The sequence below is a fragment of the Simochromis diagramma genome, unplaced genomic scaffold (assembly GCF_900408965.1).
Source record: "Simochromis diagramma unplaced genomic scaffold, fSimDia1.1 OVJJ01000463.1, whole genome shotgun sequence".
NCBI lineage: Eukaryota > Metazoa > Chordata > Actinopteri > Cichliformes > Cichlidae > Simochromis > Simochromis diagramma.
Genome location: NW_024386941.1, coordinates 6332262 through 6352227, shown reverse-complemented (window position 1 = coordinate 6352227; position 19966 = coordinate 6332262). Strand labels below are relative to the sequence as shown.

General features: G+C 42.4%; 1 protein-coding gene and 1 pseudogene across 1 annotated transcript; both read right to left on the bottom strand.

Annotated features, from left to right (window-relative positions):
- Positions 1 to 7221: 7221 nt before the first annotated feature.
- LOC120737007 lies at positions 7222 to 8090 on the bottom strand (annotated as a pseudogene).
- Positions 8091 to 17397: 9307 nt separating this feature from the next.
- LOC120737266 (odorant receptor 131-2-like) lies at positions 17398 to 18759 on the bottom strand. The gene has a single exon (XM_040037871.1). It carries the CDS (start codon positions 18373 to 18375, stop codon positions 17443 to 17445), a length of 933 nt encoding a protein of 310 aa, XP_039893805.1. The 5' UTR covers positions 18376 to 18759; the 3' UTR covers positions 17398 to 17442.
- Between the last annotated feature and the right edge of the window lie 1207 nt (positions 18760 to 19966).

Genomic DNA, 19966 nt, shown 5'->3' with positions numbered 1-19966 from the left:
ACGGGAGGGGCATGGTGCTTCCTGCCAGAAAGCAGTAGGTGTCAGCACGTCCCCTCCTGAGAACCCTCAATTTCTACATGCATTTAAAATTGAGAAGTGGGCACCGGCCCCAGAGGTTAGGTTGGATATACAAACTGTACTCTGGATACCGTACTCCCAAAGCCCTATATGTATGTGTGGCACCCCTGTGAGGGAATGACCACATTAATATTATTTTGTGTAAAACATCCATGTAACGGGACATTTTTCATTACTATATGTATTTATTTTCAGTTTCTTTAAAAGTCCATGTAACAGGGATTCATTTTATGTTAGAAAGCAGTGAGGGCGGAACTTTGGTGGTTGCTCCGGGGTTTCGGGGTGCAGTAAGTGGAGTCCACCTTCCGCTGCTTCCTCAGACACGTTCTGGAGGAAAGCAGAGATGCATCGTGTCTTTCTTACGCTGCTCTTCACCTGCTTTTACAGGTCTGTAAATGGTGCTCGCACCGAAAATGATGTTTATTGTTACCATGGTTACCCACATTAATGTGAATGAGAGAGTCCGCCCGAGTTATTTATATGTAAACACGGGAGAAACCAGAGGGGTGTCCCGCGCAACCGCACCGCGAGCCCGCTCGTTAGGAGGAGCGCTCATGAAGCAGAGTCCGTGCGCTCCTATGCTCTGTGCAAACGTGTTGTAATGCTCCAATCAAATCAGTTCTGTGCGATGTGAATGTTATGTTAAATAGTTATGTTAAAGTGACTGAGTAGATTAGCTAGTGTAACACAAGCACTCTGAGCAACTCTGTGTAGCTAAATATGTGGATCTCATTTTTCTCCAAAACAAAACTCAGATAAAAAAAAATCACGTAATTCTTTGTTTTTACATTAAGCAGGTCCCAATCAGCCCAAATAGCAAAGATAAATTAAAAATACATGCCATGAAAGAGTTTGGGTCCCAGGAGGTTAAATCTTTAAATACACAGTATGTACCTAAATTATGGGAAGATGATGTGGTAGTTCCAGCTCTAACTATAAGCTTTATAAAAATGGAGACTTTTGAGCCTAACCTTGAAAGTAGAAGGGGGGTCTCTCTCCCAAATCTAAACTGGTCCTGATTTTGCAGAAGAGGGGCCTGAGAGTTTAAGGCTTTGCCTCTCATAACTTTTGAATATCCTAGGACAGCGGTCCCCAACCTTTTTTGCGCCACGGACCGGTTTATGCCTGACAATATTTTCACGGACCGGCCTTTAAGGTGTCGCGGATAAATACAACAATATAAAACTAGTACCGGTACCGAAAAAAAGATTTATTCGTAACACAAGTGAAAAGACCCAGGAAAACAGAGTTAACGATAAAAACGATAACAAAATAACGCTGAAAACCGATTAAAAACCCTGAAAACCATACATTTCACACCTGAGCCTCAACTCTCGCGGCCCGGTACCAAACGACTCACGGACCGGTACCGGCCCGGGGGTTGGGGACCACTGTCCTAGGAGCCACAAGTAAGCCAGCAGTATATGGGAAGAGCATTGTGCTCTTTTGGGATGATGTGGTACTGTCATGGTCAGGCATGCCTTCCCAGGGTTCATCAGCTGGACTATTGTTTTTGTTGTTGTTGTTCTCTCTCTCTCGCTCTCCCACCCCTCTCTGCCTGGGTGGAACTTGTTATGGGTTCCTGCCTTGGCCCAACACATGTGCGAGTCATCGACTCCAGCGGTACCCAACCTTTTTTTGCATTACAGACCGGTTTATATGTGACAATATTATCAGGGACTGGCCTTTAAGGTGTTGCGGATAAATAAAACAAAATAAAACCAGTACCAGTACCAAAAAAAGATTTATTCATAACACACGGTTAAAAAAAAAAAAAAAAAAAAAAAAAAAAAAGACCCAGGGAAACCAAGTCAACGATAAAAACAATTAATAAAAAATAATGCTAAAAACTGATTAAACCTCTGAAAACCATACATTTCACACCTGAGCCTCAACTCTCGCAGCCCGGTACTAAATGACTCACGGACCGGGCCCAGGGGTTGATCTCCAGCTGATCTACTCCACTGCTGCTCATTATCTCCCTGTTCCTGCAACTTCTTGGTGCAACTCATCGCTGGATTGTTGTACTACTGTCATCAGTGTAGTCCTGGCTCTAACTAAGCTCTTTTCTTCCATCAGTGTTGGCTTCAGTCTAACCTGTGTTTCTCTTTGTGAATAGACCTCCTGGACCTATCCCTCTTCTTCCCTGGAAGTGAACGTGAGTGAGTTTGTGAGTGACCAGCAGATCAGTTTGTGGCTGACCTACCCTGTTACCATGGATTCCCTGGAGCCCCATCCGCCTGCACAGTTCCTCTGCAGATAAGCAGTTAGCTGTTTCACACATAGTCTTTCTAGATTTTTTGAGATAAATGGAAAGTTACCAAAAGGCAGAATGAGGAATGTCATTCAGCAAATACTTATCAAAATATTAGCCCATTTGGATTCCAAAGTATGAGTGCAGTGTTGTCTGTTAGTCAGAAAAAAAGTAAAACAATAAGTAAAAGATTGTGATGTATGTGAACGAGAGATGGTGTAAATTGGGGTACATCAGTGTTAAGGAGTAGTGCTATACACGAGCTGTGGCGCTGTTAACGGTTAGCATCCGACCGTATTACCTGCTGCGGGGATTCTCGCAAGTCATCGCAATAACTGTTTACATTCTGCAAGCGGCAGGTGCGGCAGCAGCATGCGAGACAATTCACACAGTAGTGTCCCAGCTGGAGACATCACACCCCCAAGCTTTCCTTTTCATCCTTGGGGATTTTAATCATGTTTCCTTGTCCTCAACTCTTCCTACTTTCACCCAGTATGTGGATTGTTTTACCAGAGAAAACAAAACACCGGACTTACTGTATGCAAATATGCAAATACCAAGGGTCCATATAGATCATCACCCCTCTCCCCACTAGGTCGCTCAGACCATAACCTGGTCGATTTGGTTCCCTCATACATAAGCTGGTGTGTAAATAACCCCCCACCTCTTCAGAGGTAAAGAGGTGAGCATGGCACTGAAAGACTGCTTCCAAACTACAGACTGGGAGGTAATATGCAGCCCACTTTTCTGCTGGAGCAGAAAAGGAGGGGTTTCAGATCTGGAGACAGAGAGGAAATGAGGAGAGTCCAGAGGAGCTAACGAGAGAGATAAGGAGGGGAAAGGACAGCTACAGGAGGAGCAGCTCCAGCAGAGCAACACCAAAGGTGTGTGGAGAGGACTGAACACCATCACTGGACGGAGTTAATAGATTTAACCAATGTGAGTGAAGTTGCCCCCCCCCCCCCCCACCTTCTTCAAATCTGACAAAAGTGGTATCAAACATTTGTGCTGCAAAAATTTTCGTTTGTGCCGCTTTCATTTTAAAGATATTAATAAAAATTTCTAGAGGTCATCAGAGGTCAACCAGCCCCCCCACATTGATGGAATCAAACAAAATTGATGTCAGTCAACTGTGCTATGTTTGGTTTGTGCTGCAAAGATTGTCGTTTGTGCTGCTTCTGTCTTAAAGATATCAATGAAAATGTAAAGGTCAAAAGGTCAACCAGCTCCCCCACATCACCCAAATCAAACAAAATTGATGTCAAACGTTTGTACTGGTTTGTGCTGCTTAAATTTTTATTTTGTGCTGCTATCATTTTAAAAATATTAATAAAATAATGTATTGATGAGTGCTTAATCATCCAGGCAAGTAAATCCCGAAAGGTTGATTCTGTTCATCTGGACATTTTCAGTGGGAGAAAATTCTCGTCACTCATCCAAATGACTTCTTCAGTCTTAGCTGACAGCAGGTTTCCCCAACCTTATAAACAGTACATGTAGAGTGAAAAGAGATACCACTTTTGTTAGATTTGAAGTATGGGGGGGGGGGGGGGGCAACTTCACTCACATATTGAACCAGTTTTTAAAAAGGTTTGATCCAGAAGCCCTTTCCCATCCACTGGAGCTCTCTCTGCAACCCCCCATAGCACCAAGGACATCAGATGTACCTCACCTGCCCCCCTTTTCCTTCAACCACTTTACTGCCTCCTCCGCCCATGACAGTCACCAGGAGCCACCCACCCACACCCTATACTACAGCCTCTCCATCACATCTGACCAGGTGCGGAGTCAGTTGAGGAAGATGTAATCTAGGAAGGCCAGGGGTCTGGATGAATTCAGCTCCAGACCTCTGAGGGAGTTCATCTTTGATGATACCAGCCCAAACCAGTACTCCACCTCCACCTTGCTGGCGTCTGAGTCGGACTGGAGCTCTCTGCCCTTTACCAATCCAGCCACGGGCCCATCCATCTGGCCCATCAAGACTCACTCTCATTTCATCAGTCCATAAAACCTTAGAAAAATCAGTCTTGAGATATTTCTTGGCCCAGTCTTGACGTTTCAGCTTGTGGGTCTTGTTCAGTGGTGGTCGTCTTTCAGCCTTTCTTACCTTGGCCATGTCTCTGAGTATTGCACACCTTGTGCTTTTGGGCACTCCAGTGATGTTGCAGCTCTGAAATATGGCCAAACTGGTGGCAAGTGGCATCTTGGCAGCTGCACGCTTGACTTTTCTCAGTTCATGGGCAGTTATTTTGCACCTTGGTTTTTCCACACGCTTCTTGCGACCCTGTTGACTATTTTGAATGAAACGCTTGATTGTTCGATGATCACGCTTCAGAAGCTTTGCAATTTTGAGACTGCTGCATCCCTCTGCAAGATATCTCACTATTTTTGACTTTTCTGAGCCTGTCAAGTCCTTCTTTTGACCCGTTTTGCCAAAGGAAAGGAAGTTGCCTAATAATTATGCACACCTGATATAGGGTGTTGATGTCATTAGACCACACCCCTTCTCATTACAGAGATGCACATCACCTAATATGCTTAATTGGTAGTAGGCTTTCGAGCCTATACAGCTTGGAGTAAGACAACATGCATGAAGAGGATGATGTGGACAAAATACTCATTTGCCTAATAATTCTGCACTCCCTGTATTCTTAAACTTAGTTACAGCATTTTCAGAAAGACATCTACTGTGATGAAGTCTACTCCCCACTGCTGTGCAATCAATTATTGTAAATGTAATTGGGAAATGATCACACAGGAGAGGGTTTTCAGGAAATACTGTTAAATGTTCAGTTTCTATGCCATATGTTAAAACAAGATCTAGAGTGTGATTAAAGTGGTGGGTGGGTTCTTTTACATTTTGAGAGAAGCAAATTGAGTCTAATAACAGATTAATTGCCATGTTGAGGCTGTCATTTTTAGCATCTACATGGATGTTAAAATCACCCACAAAAATTATTTTATCTGAGCTGAGCACTAAATCAGATAAAAAGTCTGAGAAATCAGACAGAAACTCTGTGTAAGGCCCAAGTGGACGATAGATGATAACAAATAAGACTGGGTTTTGAGTTTTACATCTGGGGTGGGCAAGGCTAAGCATCAGGCTTTCAAATGAATTAAAAGTCTGTCTTGGTCTTTCATTAATTAATAGGCTGGTGTGAAAAATTGCTGCCACACCGCCCCCTCGGCCTGTGCTTCAAGATTTCTGGTAGTTAGAATGACTCGGGGGTGTTGATTCATTTAAACTAACATAATCATCCTGCTGCAACCAGGTTTCTGTAAGGCAGAGTAAATCGATTTGTGGATCAATTATTAAGTCATGTACTAACAGAGACTTGGAGGAGAGAGACCTAATATTTAATAATTCACATTTCACTGTTTACTCTTTGGTTCAGATGTGGATACTGTATTGTTCTTTCTTTGTAATTTTTTATGTTTAAGTTGTTTGTTGCTGGTTTTTAGTTTGTTGTGTCCATTTGAGAGCTGACACAGTCTCTATGAAGATGGGCTTTTTTTTTTTTTTTTTTTTTTTTCCCCCGGGGGTGTAACAGGAGGAGAGAAGCGGCAGAGAGGCGTGTAACACCGCAACTCTGCTTCCTGGTCCCAACTCTAGATAGTCATATTTTGGGGGGGTTAATAAATTTGTCCATATTTCTAGAAATGAGAGCTGCTCCATCCAAAGTGGATGGATGCCGTCTCTCCTAAGACCAGGTTTCCTCCAGTTAGTGTGGTGATACCTGAAGCTGTCAGTGTTCTAAGCTGTTGGGAAGAATAAACCTTCCTGTTGTGAAACTGACATCAGCTCAACGTGTGTCCCTTTTTCTATTCTTTATCACATCACCACACATTGTTGAACAGGAAACCAGTTGCCCCTCTGGTCATCATCTTAGGGAGGCAACACTGCCAACAGAGAACTGAAACACAAAGGCATATTTTGATGGTACGACGCGACACTGAGCAAGGGCAAACACGGGGCTAATATACACAGGGAAGTAATCAGGGAATGGAAAACAAGAGGGAGACACAGCTGGGAGAGAGCAAAGATGGACACACTGACATAAGACACAATCCAAAATGCTGTCTGACAGTAATGTTATAGAAAATAAGATGTAGCGTGCAGATGTGTGAAAGGATTCTTTTTTTTTTTTTTTAATAAAAGTCAGGATGAGCCACATGTTAATACAAAGACAAATTATTGGCACAAAGTTTATGCGAGATCTCACAAAAAGATCTTGCAAAAGTTCATCTTAGTTTTTTTTTCTCCCATGTCCCTTGCGGGGCTCCGTAGGATTATGATCACTACCATAGAAGTTTGTCAAAATAACATTATTCCATCTTCATCATTCTTCCCCATTCACATAACAGCAATAAAATAAAAGTAGTATTTGTTTTCATATATCATTTGTTTGTCACATAATCCTGACTTTCAATGATATTTTTTAGGTCTTATCATGTTGCACATACTTAATCATTTGGAAATTTCAGTTGAATTATTTTGCAACAATTCATAACAGATAAAGCTAAATCAATCAAGCTGCAACATCATAAAAACTCTACAATTCATTCTGAGAAAGTGAATCATCTTCTATCAGGAAAAAAAATTCTCTTGGACAAATTGTGTAGATACACTTAACATTTATTTAAATTTTATTTTCTCATTTTAAACTTATGTGTAAACTGCACCGGAAAAGTGACATGTAACTGCAGAGTTTTGTTTAAATGCATAACAATATAGCATCAGTAAACATATACAGGAAAGCAAGTTGCAAAACTACTAATAATTTAAAATTAATCATTATTTACATAAAATTACTCTTGCATATTGAAGCAGTCATTTCCTGTATGGTCTGAGGAAATATGAATGGCAGCATTTATATTTCTGATGTAACTCAAATTATGTTTATTTTGAACAGGATGAAGTAGGCATAAGACTTTTTAGTACAAGAAAAAAATTTTCATCCCTGAGGCCATAGATCAGAGGACTCAGGCACCTTGGAGCAATACTAAACATAATGTAGTTAGAATATCTGACATCTATAAATAACCTGGAATCAATCTGAAGTATTGCAGTTTCAATGAATGGACACCACAGCTGAATGAGACAGAGCAACAACTGGAAAGCATGAAGGATCACTGTTTTGAGTCCTTTATGTGTCAACTTCTTTTTATCTCCTGATGCAGTTTTGGCCACTTTCATTATTTGAACATATGAGCATGCAATAGTGATGCCCATAATCAAAAAATAAAATTGAAACACAGCTGATCGAACATGATCCTGCCATCTGTAAAGAGTAAATGCCTCTACACTACATATCGTGGATTGCTTGTAGAACTTAAGTGAGGCAGAAGCAAAGAACATGGACAGAATAATTACACAAGGACCAAAGCTGAGACCATGAATGATCAGGATACAGTACATAGTGCTGTGTGTGGAGCACAGCTGTCCATGACGCAGGGGCATACAAATGGCCACATAGCGCTCCAGAGTCATTGCTGTCAGAGTAACTGGTGTGACAAAAGTATACATAAGCAAAAAAATAGTGATGATTATACACAACCACACTTGTATTGTAAATTGAAAATAGGTTAAGATTACCAGGATATCACTCACGAATAACAAAATGCTGTCCGACAGTAATGTTACAGAAAATAAGATGTAGCGTGCAGATGTGTGAAACGATTCTTTTTTCATAAAAGTCAGGATGAGCAACATGTTAATACAAAGAAATATTATTACCAGAATCTGCACAATAATCATCCGGTCAATAGGTCGCTGCAAAAAAACATTATTCACTGAGTTGTTATCTGCCATAAAGAACTGAAGCACTTCTCAAAGTTGACAAAGTGTCATTATTAAATGAATTTTAAAAAACAAAACAAAAATTAAGAGCAGTAAAGAAATCTTCTACTGTCTTCTGTAGCCAAATATCTTCTGCTGGACTGCTGAAGTTGTCTGACAGATGACTGTGCATCATTATTTTAAAGGTTGCAACCTTCGAGAACAATGATCACACAAAACCTTGCTACGCAGTGTCGTCATCTTCCTTTTACACCCATTCCCCTCGATGCCACAATACTATCGATAGATGGAGCACTCAAGAGAGTTTTTTTTTTTTCTTGTTGCCTGTCCCGTTCCATACTTTAGTAATCAGAATTGTTTTCTGAAGGCCAGGAAAGATGCCCAACGGATTTATTTTTTCAAGTGGAGAAAATATGGCAATGCCATATTGGTCCACTTGATTGATCTATATAATTATTGTTTATTTTATTTTATGTTAAGTTATTACAATTGGACAGACCATTAGACAGTAAAGGAGAAAGAGAAAGAAAGAAAGAAAGAAAGGGAGAAAGAAAAACGGGTGGAAGGGGGGACTGTAGGAGCAGACTGAGAAAATCTGTTTTATCACCTGTTAAAAGAAGAAAAAAGAAAACAAACAACCAGAGAACAACACAATACAGAGATCAAAGCAACAACCTAGATACATGTAAGTAACACTAAATACTAAATATTAAATGTTACTGAGCAGCACGCAAGACTGACAGCGCACATTATGCGCATGATATGCAACAGTGTCCAAGAATGCTTGGACACTGCTACCATAATGAACATGTTTTTGGACTGGGCTCCCACACAAACACAAAGCAGAGGTTGAAGCATCGCCAAATATGCTTCCAAACCAACTTTCTTGCCAGCCAAAATCTAGAACACATAATGAAACATATCTTGCGTTTGGCTTCACCTGCACAACACCTGTCGTGCCAAGGTTGGTATCCCCGACACGATTTGTTTCCTCTTTGTCCTTGGAAAAAACAAAGGGGGGCCTAGCAACAAAAGTTTGGGAACCACTATGCTAGAGAGCATAGGGAGCCATAGCCCTGCACCCCAGAGCATGAAGCAGACATGGAGGGTCCCAGGACCGAACATCCACAGGCCTCCCAGAGTGCGAAAGCCTAAAGACGACCACCGGAGAGGCAACCGCGCCACCTTCCCGGAAAGAGCTGAGGAGAGCACCAGATGTGGGGTCACCCTGCAGCCTGTAGGAATGTTTAGCTTATTTTAGAGTTTAGAAATGTGTTAACATAGAATGTAGAATTATTGTAGAGACACTGACACTGCCCTCAATGTAATAAAGGCCTGATTGTGTCATGAACTTAGGAGTAGATTATAGGAGACCCTCCCTAGTTGAACTGTGAAAGTAAAACAGAGAGGAGTTAATGCTGAGTGGAAATTCCCCAGAGAATGTTTGGGTGGGGGTCTCAACATTTGTAACTGGAGAACTGTGGTCTGGAAGGGAGATGGGTTTTTTATGACCTCTAGGGAGTTACCTACACCCACAGTGTTTTAACTGTCACGCACACACATCTACATGCACACTCACTCATGTGCACTCACATAGGCATTCATGTGTGTCATGGTCCTGGGCCATGTTGGCCCAGTATTCTTAGTTTTTGTGTGTTTTGTATTTTGTTCCCTATTTATGCCTTGGTTCCTAGGTTATTTAGTTAAGATGTTCCTTATTTGGTTACCTCCTGTGTGCCCCTGTGTATCTGTGAGCCCTCGTCTCTCCTTGTGTTTTATTCCATGTTTTCCCCAGCCCATTATGTCTGTGCTCTCTCTCCTCCTGTCTGAACCTCTGTGTACTTCCTGTTTTACTGACAGTCTCTCGTCAGTATGCATCATGTTGTGTTCACTCCTGCCCTGTCTCGTTATGGTTATCTGTGTCAGCTGTGTTCCCCATGTGTTCCCACTTCCCTCGTTAACCCTCTGTGTATTTATGTCTGCGTCTCCCTCAGTTCGGTGTCGCGTTCTCCCTCATGCTGTGTGTGATTCTCCCTGTGTTTCTTGGTGAGCTTTATATTTAGTTTTTCCCAGTTTAGTTTTGTATTACCCGTGATCTGCCTTTCCAGCAATAAAGCTGAGCTCTCTGAGTTTATTCCCCGTGTCCCCGTGAGTGTGCGTTTGGGTCCTCTCCTGCCTGCCACACAGCCGAATCATGACAATGTGCTCGTGCACATAGACACAGAGTTTGCAGCACACCGTGGGGGGTTTTATGATGGGGTCGCCTCTATAAAGCTGGCTGTAACTAACAAAGGGGTGAAGATTTTGCAGAGGGACACACCGGCCTCGTCTTCCCTTCTAGAAGTACATGCTTAAATGAAGATGAATAAAGGTTTTGTGAAATAACTACTGAGTTCCGGTGCCGTCTCTGGATGCCTCGACGAATAAAAGAACAGGGGTAAAACTGATTTCACAACAAGCCACAGTGCAGAAGCCACAGGGATCTGCGGTGATGAGCCCGCAGGCTCTGCCAGCAGCCAGTCGTGCCAGAGCGGACCGAGCCCCGGTCCCAGAGGCACTAGGTCTGAGGGCACCCAACCACCCGGAAGGGGCCCGACCCTGGCCACGGGTGCCAGGCCCCGCCAAGCTTCCGCCGGGAATGCATCAGGTACATACCTGAGCACTCAGCCCCGGACACCGAGAACCACCAACGTACCGACAGCTGAGGATATCATCCACCAGTAGGGAGTGTGGTGGGTGGAGACAGGCCTCCACACCTAGGGGGCCTGAGATGTTCCCAGAGAGGCGGTGTCATGTTGCTGCTTGCTGTTCTAAAGTGCATTTAAAACACGGGAGGGGCATGGTGCTTCTTGCCAGAAAGCAGTAGGTGTCAGCACGTCCCCTCCTGAGAACCCTCAATTTCTACATGTATTTAAAATTGAGAAGTGGGCACCGGCCCCAGAGGTTAGGTTGGATATACAAACTGTACTCTGGATACCGTACTCCCAAAGCCCTATATGTATGTGTGGCACCCCTGTGAGGGAATGACCACATTATTAATATTATTTTGTGTAAAACATCCATGTAACGGGACATTTTTCATTACTATATATATTTATTTTCAGTTTCTTTAAAAGTCCATGTAACAGGGATTCATTTTATGTTAGAAAGCAGTGAGGGCGGAACTTTGGTGGTTGCTCCGGGGTTTCGGGGTGCAGTAAGTGGAGTCCACCTTCCGCTGCTTCCTCAGACACGTTCTGGAGGAAAGCAGAGATGCATCGTGTCTTTCTTACTCTGCTCTTCACCTGCTTTTACAGGTCTGTAAATGGTGCTCGCACCAAAACAGAGTTAACGATAAAAACGATAACAAAATAACGCTGAAAACCGATAAAAAACCCTGAAAACCATACATTTCACACCTGAGCCTCAACTCTCGCGGCCCGGTACCAAACGACTCACGGACCGGTACCGGCCCGGGGGTTGGGGACCACTGTCCTAGGAGCCACAAGTAAGCCAGCAGTATATGGGAAGAGCATTGTGCTCTTTTGGGATGATGTGGTACTGTCATGGTCAGGCATGCCTTCCCAGAGTTCATCAGCTGGACTATTGTTTTTGTTGTTGTTCTCTCTCTCTCTCGCTCTCCCACCCCTCTCTGCCTGGGTGGAACTTGTTATGGGTTCCTGCCTTGGCCCAACACATGTGCGAGTCATCGACTCCAGCGGTACCCAACCTTTTTTTTGCATTACAGACCGGTTTATATGTGACAATATTATCAGGGACTGGCCTTTAAGGTGTTGCGGATAAATAAAATAAAATAAAATAAAACCAGTACCAAAAAAAGATTTATTCATAACACACGGTAAAAAAAAAAAAAGACCCAGGGAAACTAAGTCAACGATAAAAACAATTAATAAAAAATAATGCTAAAAACTGATTAAACCTCTGAAAACCATACATTTCACACCTGAGCCTCAACTCTCGCAGCCCGGTACTAAATGACTCACGGACCGGGCCCAGGGGTTGATTTCCAGCTGATCTACTCCACTGCTGCTCATTATCTCCCTGTTCCTGCAACGAATTGGTGCAACGAATTGGTGCTACTCATCGCTGGATTGTTGTACTACTGTCATCAGTGTAGTCCTGGCTCTAACTAAGCTCTTTTCTTCCATCAGTGTTGGCTTCAGTCTAACCTGTGTTTCTCTTTGTGAATAGACCTCCTGGACCCATCCCTCTTCTTCCCTGGAAGTGAACGTGAGTGAGTTTGTGAGTGACCAGCAGATCACAGTTTGTGGCTGACCTACCCTGTTACCATGGATTCCCTGGAGCCCCATCCGCTTGCACAGTTCCTCTGCAGATAAGCAGTTAGCTGTTTCACACATAGTCTTTCTAGATTTTTTGAGATAAATGGAAAGTTACCAAAAGGCAGAATGAGGAATGTCATTCAGCAAATACTTATCAAAATATTAGCCCATTTGGATTCCAAAGTATGAGTGCAGTGTTGTCTGTTAGTCAGAAAAAAAGTAAAACAGTAAGTAAAAGATTGTGATGTATGTGAACGAGAGATGGTGTAAATTGGGGTACATCAGTGTTAAGGAGTAGTGCTATACACGAGCTGTGGCGCTGTTAACGGTTAGCATCCGACCGTATTACCTGCTGCGGGAATTCTCGCAAGTCATCGCAATAACTGTTTACATTCTGCAAGCGGCAGGTGCGGCAGCAGCATGCGAGACAATTCACACAGTAGTGTCCCAGCTGGAGACATCACACCCCCAAGCTTTCCTTTTCATCCTTGGGGATTTTAATCATGTTTCCTTGTCCTCAACTCTTCCTACTTTCACCCAGTATGTGGATTGTTTTACCAGAGAAAACGAAACACCGGACTTACTGTATGCAAATATGCAAATACCAAGGGTCCATATAGATCATCACCCCTCTCCCCACTAGGTCGCTCAGACCATAACCTGGTCGATCTGGTTCCCTCATACATAAGCTGGTGTGTAAATAACCCCCCACCTCTTCAGAGGTAAAGAGGTGAGCATGGCACTGAAAGACTGCTTCCAAACTACAGACTGGGAGGTAATATGCAGCCCACTTTTCTGCTGGAGCAGAAAAGGAGGGGTTTCAGACCTGGAGACAGAGAGGAAATGAGGAGAGTCCAGAGGAGCTAACGAGAGAGATAAGGAGGGGAAAGGACAGCTACAGGAGGAGCAGCTCCAGCAGAGCAACACCAAAGGTGTGTGGAGAGGACTGAACACCATCACTGGACGGAGTTAATAGATTTAACCAATGTGAGTGAAGTTGCCCCCCTCCCCCACCTTCTTCAAATCTGACAAAAGTGGTATCAAACATTTGTGCTGCAAAAATTTTTGTTTGTGCCGCTTTCATTTTAAAGATATTAATAAAAATTTCTAGAGGTCATCAGAGGTCAACCAGCCCCCCCACATTGATGGAATCAAACAAAATTGATGTCAGTCAACTGTGCTATGTTTGGTTTGTGCTGCAAAGATTGTCGTTTGTGCTGCTTCTGTCTTAAAGATATCAATGAAAATGTAAAGGTCAAAAGGTCTTACAACCAGGCTTCCCCATCACCGTACCCAAAATCAAAACTAAACATTTGCCAAACGTTTGTACTGTTTGATTGAAGTGTGCTTATTTAGAATTCTAGCTCTATCATTAAGAACAAGACAATGTTAATAAAAAATGTATTGATGAGTGCTTATCATTCCAGGAAGTAACAGGCCCAATCGCAAACGGTTGATTCTGTTTCTCTGGAGACGGGATCTCTCAGTGGGAGAAATTCTCGAATACGAGGATCATCCCAATGACTTCTTAGTCTTTAGCTAGGCAGCCGCAGGTTTCCCCAAAAACTTCTATAACAGTGAACCTGTTAGAGTGAACAAGCGATAACCTATGTTAGATTTGAGTGTCGCCCTGGAGCTAAGACGAAGCTGATAAAAACTAGATCTGACAACAGCAGACACCTGTTTATCAAGTTTCACTCACATATTGAACCAGTTTTTAAAAAGGTTTGATCCAGAAGCCCTTTCCCATCCACTGGAGCTCTCTCTGCAACCCCCCCATAGCACCAAGGACATCAGATGCACCTCACCTGCCCCCCTTTTCCTTCAACCACTCTACTGCCTCCTCCGCCCATGACAGTCACCAGGAGCCACCCACCCACACCCTATACTACAGCCTCTCCATCACATCTGACCAGGTGCGGAGTCAGTTGAGGAAGATGTAATCTAGGAAGGCCAGGGGTCTGGATGAATTCAGCTCCAGACCTCTGAGGGACTGTGCAGATCAACTTTGTGAGGTTATCACATACATCTTTAACCTGAGTCTCAGTCTGGAGAGAGTCCCCATTCTGTGGAAGACCTCCTGCGTGGGGCCAGTGCCAAAGACAATGCACCCCAAGGAGCTGAACCACTTCAGACCTTTTGCACTGACTTCACACCTAATGAAGGCCATTGAGAGGATCATACTTCACCACCTTCGCCCACTAGTTGGGAGAGACCTAGACCCACTGTAGTTTTCCTACCAGCCGAACATCGGAGTGCATGATGCTGTCATCTACCTGCTGCTTCTCTCATCTGGAGAGTGCCAGGTGTACTGTGAGAATGATGGGTTTTTTTTTATTTCTCTGGTGCCTTCAACACCATCAAACCCTCAGTTCTAAGGGGGAAGCTGCAGGGAGCGGGAATGGACCATCAGCTGCCCTCATGGATAATAATAATAATAATAATAATAACAATAATAATGGAATGCATTTATATAGCACTTTTCTAGGCACCCAAAGTGCTTTACAATTCCACTATTCATTCATTTTCACATTCACACACTGGTGGAGGCAAGCTACAGTTGTAGCCACAGCTGCCCTGGGGCAGACTGACAGATGCGAGGCTGCCATATCGCGCCACTGGCCCCTCTGGCTAGCACCAGTAGGAGGTAGGGTAAAGTGTCTTGCCCAAGGACACAATGACCAGGGCAGAGAGAGCAGGAGGATCTAACCAGCAACCTTCCGGTTACAGATGAGCTTCCCAATCCCCTGAGCCACGGTCGCCCCCGATTGTTGAATACTTACCAGTTGACCCCAGTATGTGAGGCTGAGGGACTGTGTGTCTGAGGTGGTAGTCTGTAGCATGGAGGTCTCACAAGGAACAGTACTTGCACCTTTCCTCTTCACCCTTTTATCCTTATAACATGGACACTTGCCATCTCCAGAAGTTCTCAGACAACACCGCCATTGTGAATCAGGTGTCGGTGGGAAACGAAGTGGAATACAGGGGGGTCATGAATGACTTTTTTAGCTAGTGCGAACAGAACCATCTTCGCATCAATGCCAGCAAGACGGAGCTGGTGATTGATTTCAGCAAGAAGCCACCCCCTATTACACCAGTAAACATCCAGGGTTTGGACACTGAAACAGTAGAGGAGTACAAATACCTGGGTGTTCACCTTGGTCCACAAACAAAAATGCACTCTACAAAAAGGATCTAAGTCAGGGGTCGGCAACCTTTGGCTCCGGAGCCGCATGCGGCTCTTTAGTCCTTATAGTGCGGCTTCGCGTGGTTTGGGAAAATGAATTAGAAGTATTTAGTGTATTTTATTTATGTTAGTTTTTTTTTTTTTTACTTTTAGTTCTAAATTGTAAGATTATTGTGATATTGAAATATAAAAATTAAATTCTATTTTATTATTTTTTCATCGCTCAAAATAAGCGTCACATTCGCGGAAGCCGGTATACTCGCCGAAACTCCATACATTTATCGAGACTTTCAACCCCAGGTAGGCCAATTATGGATCTTCGGATCCACATTATGTCAGCAGCTATTCTCCACCGTGAACTATGTTAAAAACAAACACCGCTCACGCCTCACAGATGACAGCTTACAGTCCTGGGTAAAGATGAAAGTGACTTCGTACAGCCCTGATTTGCAACGCCCCTCCACACACCTTAACCTGGCAAAATACATATTTAGGCAGGATTTTGCAAATATCTATTTTTGATTTTTTTTTTTAGCAGCATAGTGCTTTTTTTCCAATTATTTTTTTTTAAAAGCCAGTTCAAGGCTCCAAAAGCCCAATGGCGATATAAGGGTGGCGGCTCACAACAGTTTTTGTTTGCTACATGGATCATTTTAGTTCAGCTGGGTGTCTTTCCTTTTGTTATATTTCTTTACGAGTTCAAAATGTGTTAATTACATAAATAAAATGTAACTTTCTCTGTAGCACTTCATGGATTTCATAAGCAACACATCTTAGTTGTTCACACAAAGCATAAAGGTAAAAAACCAATATATACAGTGTTATCTTAATTTTAGATGTCAAAAAGTATTTGCGGCTCCCAGTGTTTTGTTTTGCATGGAAACCAGGTCCAAATGGCTCTTTGGGTTTTAAAGGTTGCTGACCCCTGGTCTAAGTCATCTCCACCTGCTATGGCGGCTGAGATCTTTTGGGGTGAACAGGACTCTGCTAAGGAAGTTTTATGACACTGTGGTGGCATCTGCTATTTTTTATGCTGTGGTCTGCTGGAGTGGTGGAATGGCAGAGAGGGACAGGGGGAAACTTAACAAACTGGTCAAGAGGGCCAGCTCTGTCCTGGACTGTCCGCTGAAGTCCATCGAGCAGGTTGGGGAGGAGAGGATGTTGTCTAAGCTAAGATCCATCATGGACAATACCTCCCATCCCCTGCATGAACCTGTATGAGCACTGAGCAGCTCGTTCAGCAGTAGACTTTTACACCCACAGTGTAGGAAGGAGTGCTACTGCAGGTCATTCTTACCAGCAGCTGTCAGACTCTATAACACAGTTGAACTTTTTTTTTTTTTATCTCTGTACAATTTTTATACATATTTCTGTACATTGTTACATGCATATATGAACTTCAGTTGCTTATGTATATAGGACCGCATTGTGTCTTCCTTCTACATTTTATATTCCCTTTAGATCTGTGTAACACCCAAATTTCTCATTCGTGAGATAATAAAAGTTGATTCTATTATATTCTAAATATTTTTTTATTGTTTAAAGAAGCTACAATCACAAGTACAACATGTTTTGTTTACAAACAAATGTTATTATCTGAACTGCATTTTCAATTCAGTCCAGTTGTATTTATATAGTGCAAAATCACCACAAAAGACTCTACAATAACACAAAGCAAGCTGCCTGTTATCGAAATTTTTTTAAATAAGAACAATAGAAAGGTGAAAAGGGTCATATTATGCATCAGTTTAATATAAGACCAGCAAAGTGAACAGAATGTCTGTTTTTATCAGTAAAACTCTGACCATCCCTGGAAATCTGTGGATCATTAGAACATAATAAATCAAAAAGCTGTTGAATGTTTCTTATATAAGCCACAGAGAGCGTAGTATTTCAGTGCATTAACAAACATCTCATCCCTGAGACCGTAAATTAGAGGACTCAAACATCTTGGAGCAAGAATAAAGGTTATGTAATTGAAGTACCTCACATTGATAAATAACATAAAATCAATCTGCAGGACAGCAGCCTCTATAAATGGACACCAGAGCTGAATAAGACACAGCAGCAGCTGGAAACCATGAAGAACCACTGTACTCAGCCCCTTCCATGTCGACTTCTTATTCTCTCCTGATGCAGCTTTGGCCACTTTCATTATTTGCACATATGAGAAAACAATAGTGATGGACATAATCAGGAAAAACAGCTGACTTATAGCTGACCTAAGATGTCCCTGCCATCTGTGAAAAATGAACATTTCAACAGCACAAATTCTGCTCTGGGTATAGAAGCTGGTGATTGCTGATGCAAAGAAAATAGAAAGAATAACAATGCAGGGAACAGAGCTCAGACCATGAATGATCAGGATGAAGTGCAGAGCTCTCTGTGTCCGGCACAGTTCTGCATGACGGAGGGGAACGCAAATGGCCACGTAACGCTCCAGGGTCATTGCTGTCAGAGTAACTGGTGTGACAAATGTGTACACAGACAAAACAATATATATAATAACACACAACCACACTTGTATGGTGAAACTAAAATAACTCAAAATAAGCAAGACATTAGTTATTAGCAAAAAAAGTGAATCAGACGACAGTGCAATGGCAAATAAGATGTAACGCATAGTTGTGTAAAAAATATCCTTCATAAAAAATGTTGTGATTAGCAAAAAGTTGATGCAAAGAAACATCGAGATAAGTAACTGGACTATTATGACCTGATTATTGATGTTGTTTATTGCCAGCTGACCACCAATCACTGAGTTATTTGTTGCCATGTATTTCTAACTTTTAGGCAAATATTCTTTTGTTTTATATATTCAAATGTGGAGAGGCCCAAAATTCTAAGAACTTATCTACATATGTTATTATATATCTGGTTATAGATTCTAAAACCAAATTCCCCACACACACTATCTAAACCAAAGTTTAAATGATGTCAACCTAAACAGCCTCACAGCTACAAGTGTATCTATTGAGTTAAGTATTCACGGTGCTTGTTGATAATATAATGACATATATCTATAATACCCAAAGATAACAACAAGTCACAAGACATCAGAGAGTCATTTTACCAAACCATCCCTGCGGTAAGTAAAACACATCTGAGGTGTGTGCTGTCACAAGCTGATTTTTATAGCTGAAACTGTAACACAAGAGGGAATATCACGAAAGGAAGATGTCACCAAAGGAAAAGCATTTGGGAAACATTTTGTACAACAGATCGATTCAAGTACTAAAATATAAAACTACTGCACATATCAGGTGTCCAGGTTTGACCATCAACTCTTATCTGTCAACACAAATTATTATTATTGTTTGGCAACACAACACCTCACACTATTCTGTCCCTCCTGTTATTTCTAAGGTATGTTTTTTACAAGTTTGTTGTTTGGCAACACAACACCTCACACATAAAATTGAAGAGAACAATGCTACCTGAATGTGCAAAGCATTTCTTTTGTGTGTCCTGTGTGAATCCATTCTTCGAATAGATTTAGTCAAAAATAATTTACTTCTTAAATTGTTCAGCACCTGACTGCAGCGGCTTTTAATTAAATTTAGTCCAAATAATTTCCTCAATGAATAGTTAATTCTCTGATTTACTTAACACTAACCTATCAGTCACAAAAGTAACTAATGGAGCGTAAGATTGATAACATTGTGGAGAAGCTCACGGCTCTCCAACAGGAGATCAAGAGACCAGTGTCAGACTGCTAGAACAGCTTTGAAATTCATATGAGTTGTTTGCACTAAAGTAAAACACATCTTATCGGCACCACTTGGCGTCAGCTGTGGCAAGCTAAGCTAAACACCGATAACAGACTGTGCATAGACTGTTCTTCCTATCCTAACCAGGCCACGGTGGCTGGAAGACTGTTTACTAGTCTGGCACGGGTGAGGACACGTCTCGCTAACTCTGACACACCTACACCACATTCATATGCAGAATCCTCCCTGGATCCAACGCCTCCTGCCATGTTCCCATGGAGACAGCAGCCAAAGCGCAATTAGCGTCTGCGAGCACTGTGTGCATGGCCATGACTTTGCTAAGTTCGGAGCCGCGGACCTGTTTTATAGCGGGTAGTTTTCAACGAGATCGCTGCGAAAAGTGCAGCCTTACTATGTCCACCCACTGTATCATTTTAATAAGATTTAAAAATCTATTGGTATATGGCGATGGTTCAGTATATAATAAATCACAGAACAGTGTTCATGTAGTTGTAAAAAGCTCTAACATATAAGTATCCAAGTATTCAGAATACGTTACTCCATTAGGAACCGGAATACGTTCAAAATACATTATGGGATTGGAGTGGAATACATTTTAAAAGTAACCTTCCCAGCACTGGTTATGATGCACTGAGC

Excerpts from the sequence above, each read along its gene's own strand:
- LOC120737266 (XM_040037871.1), bottom strand. The coding sequence starts at position 18,375 with ATGGCAACAAATAACTCAGTGATTGGTGGTCAGCTGGCAATAAACAAC.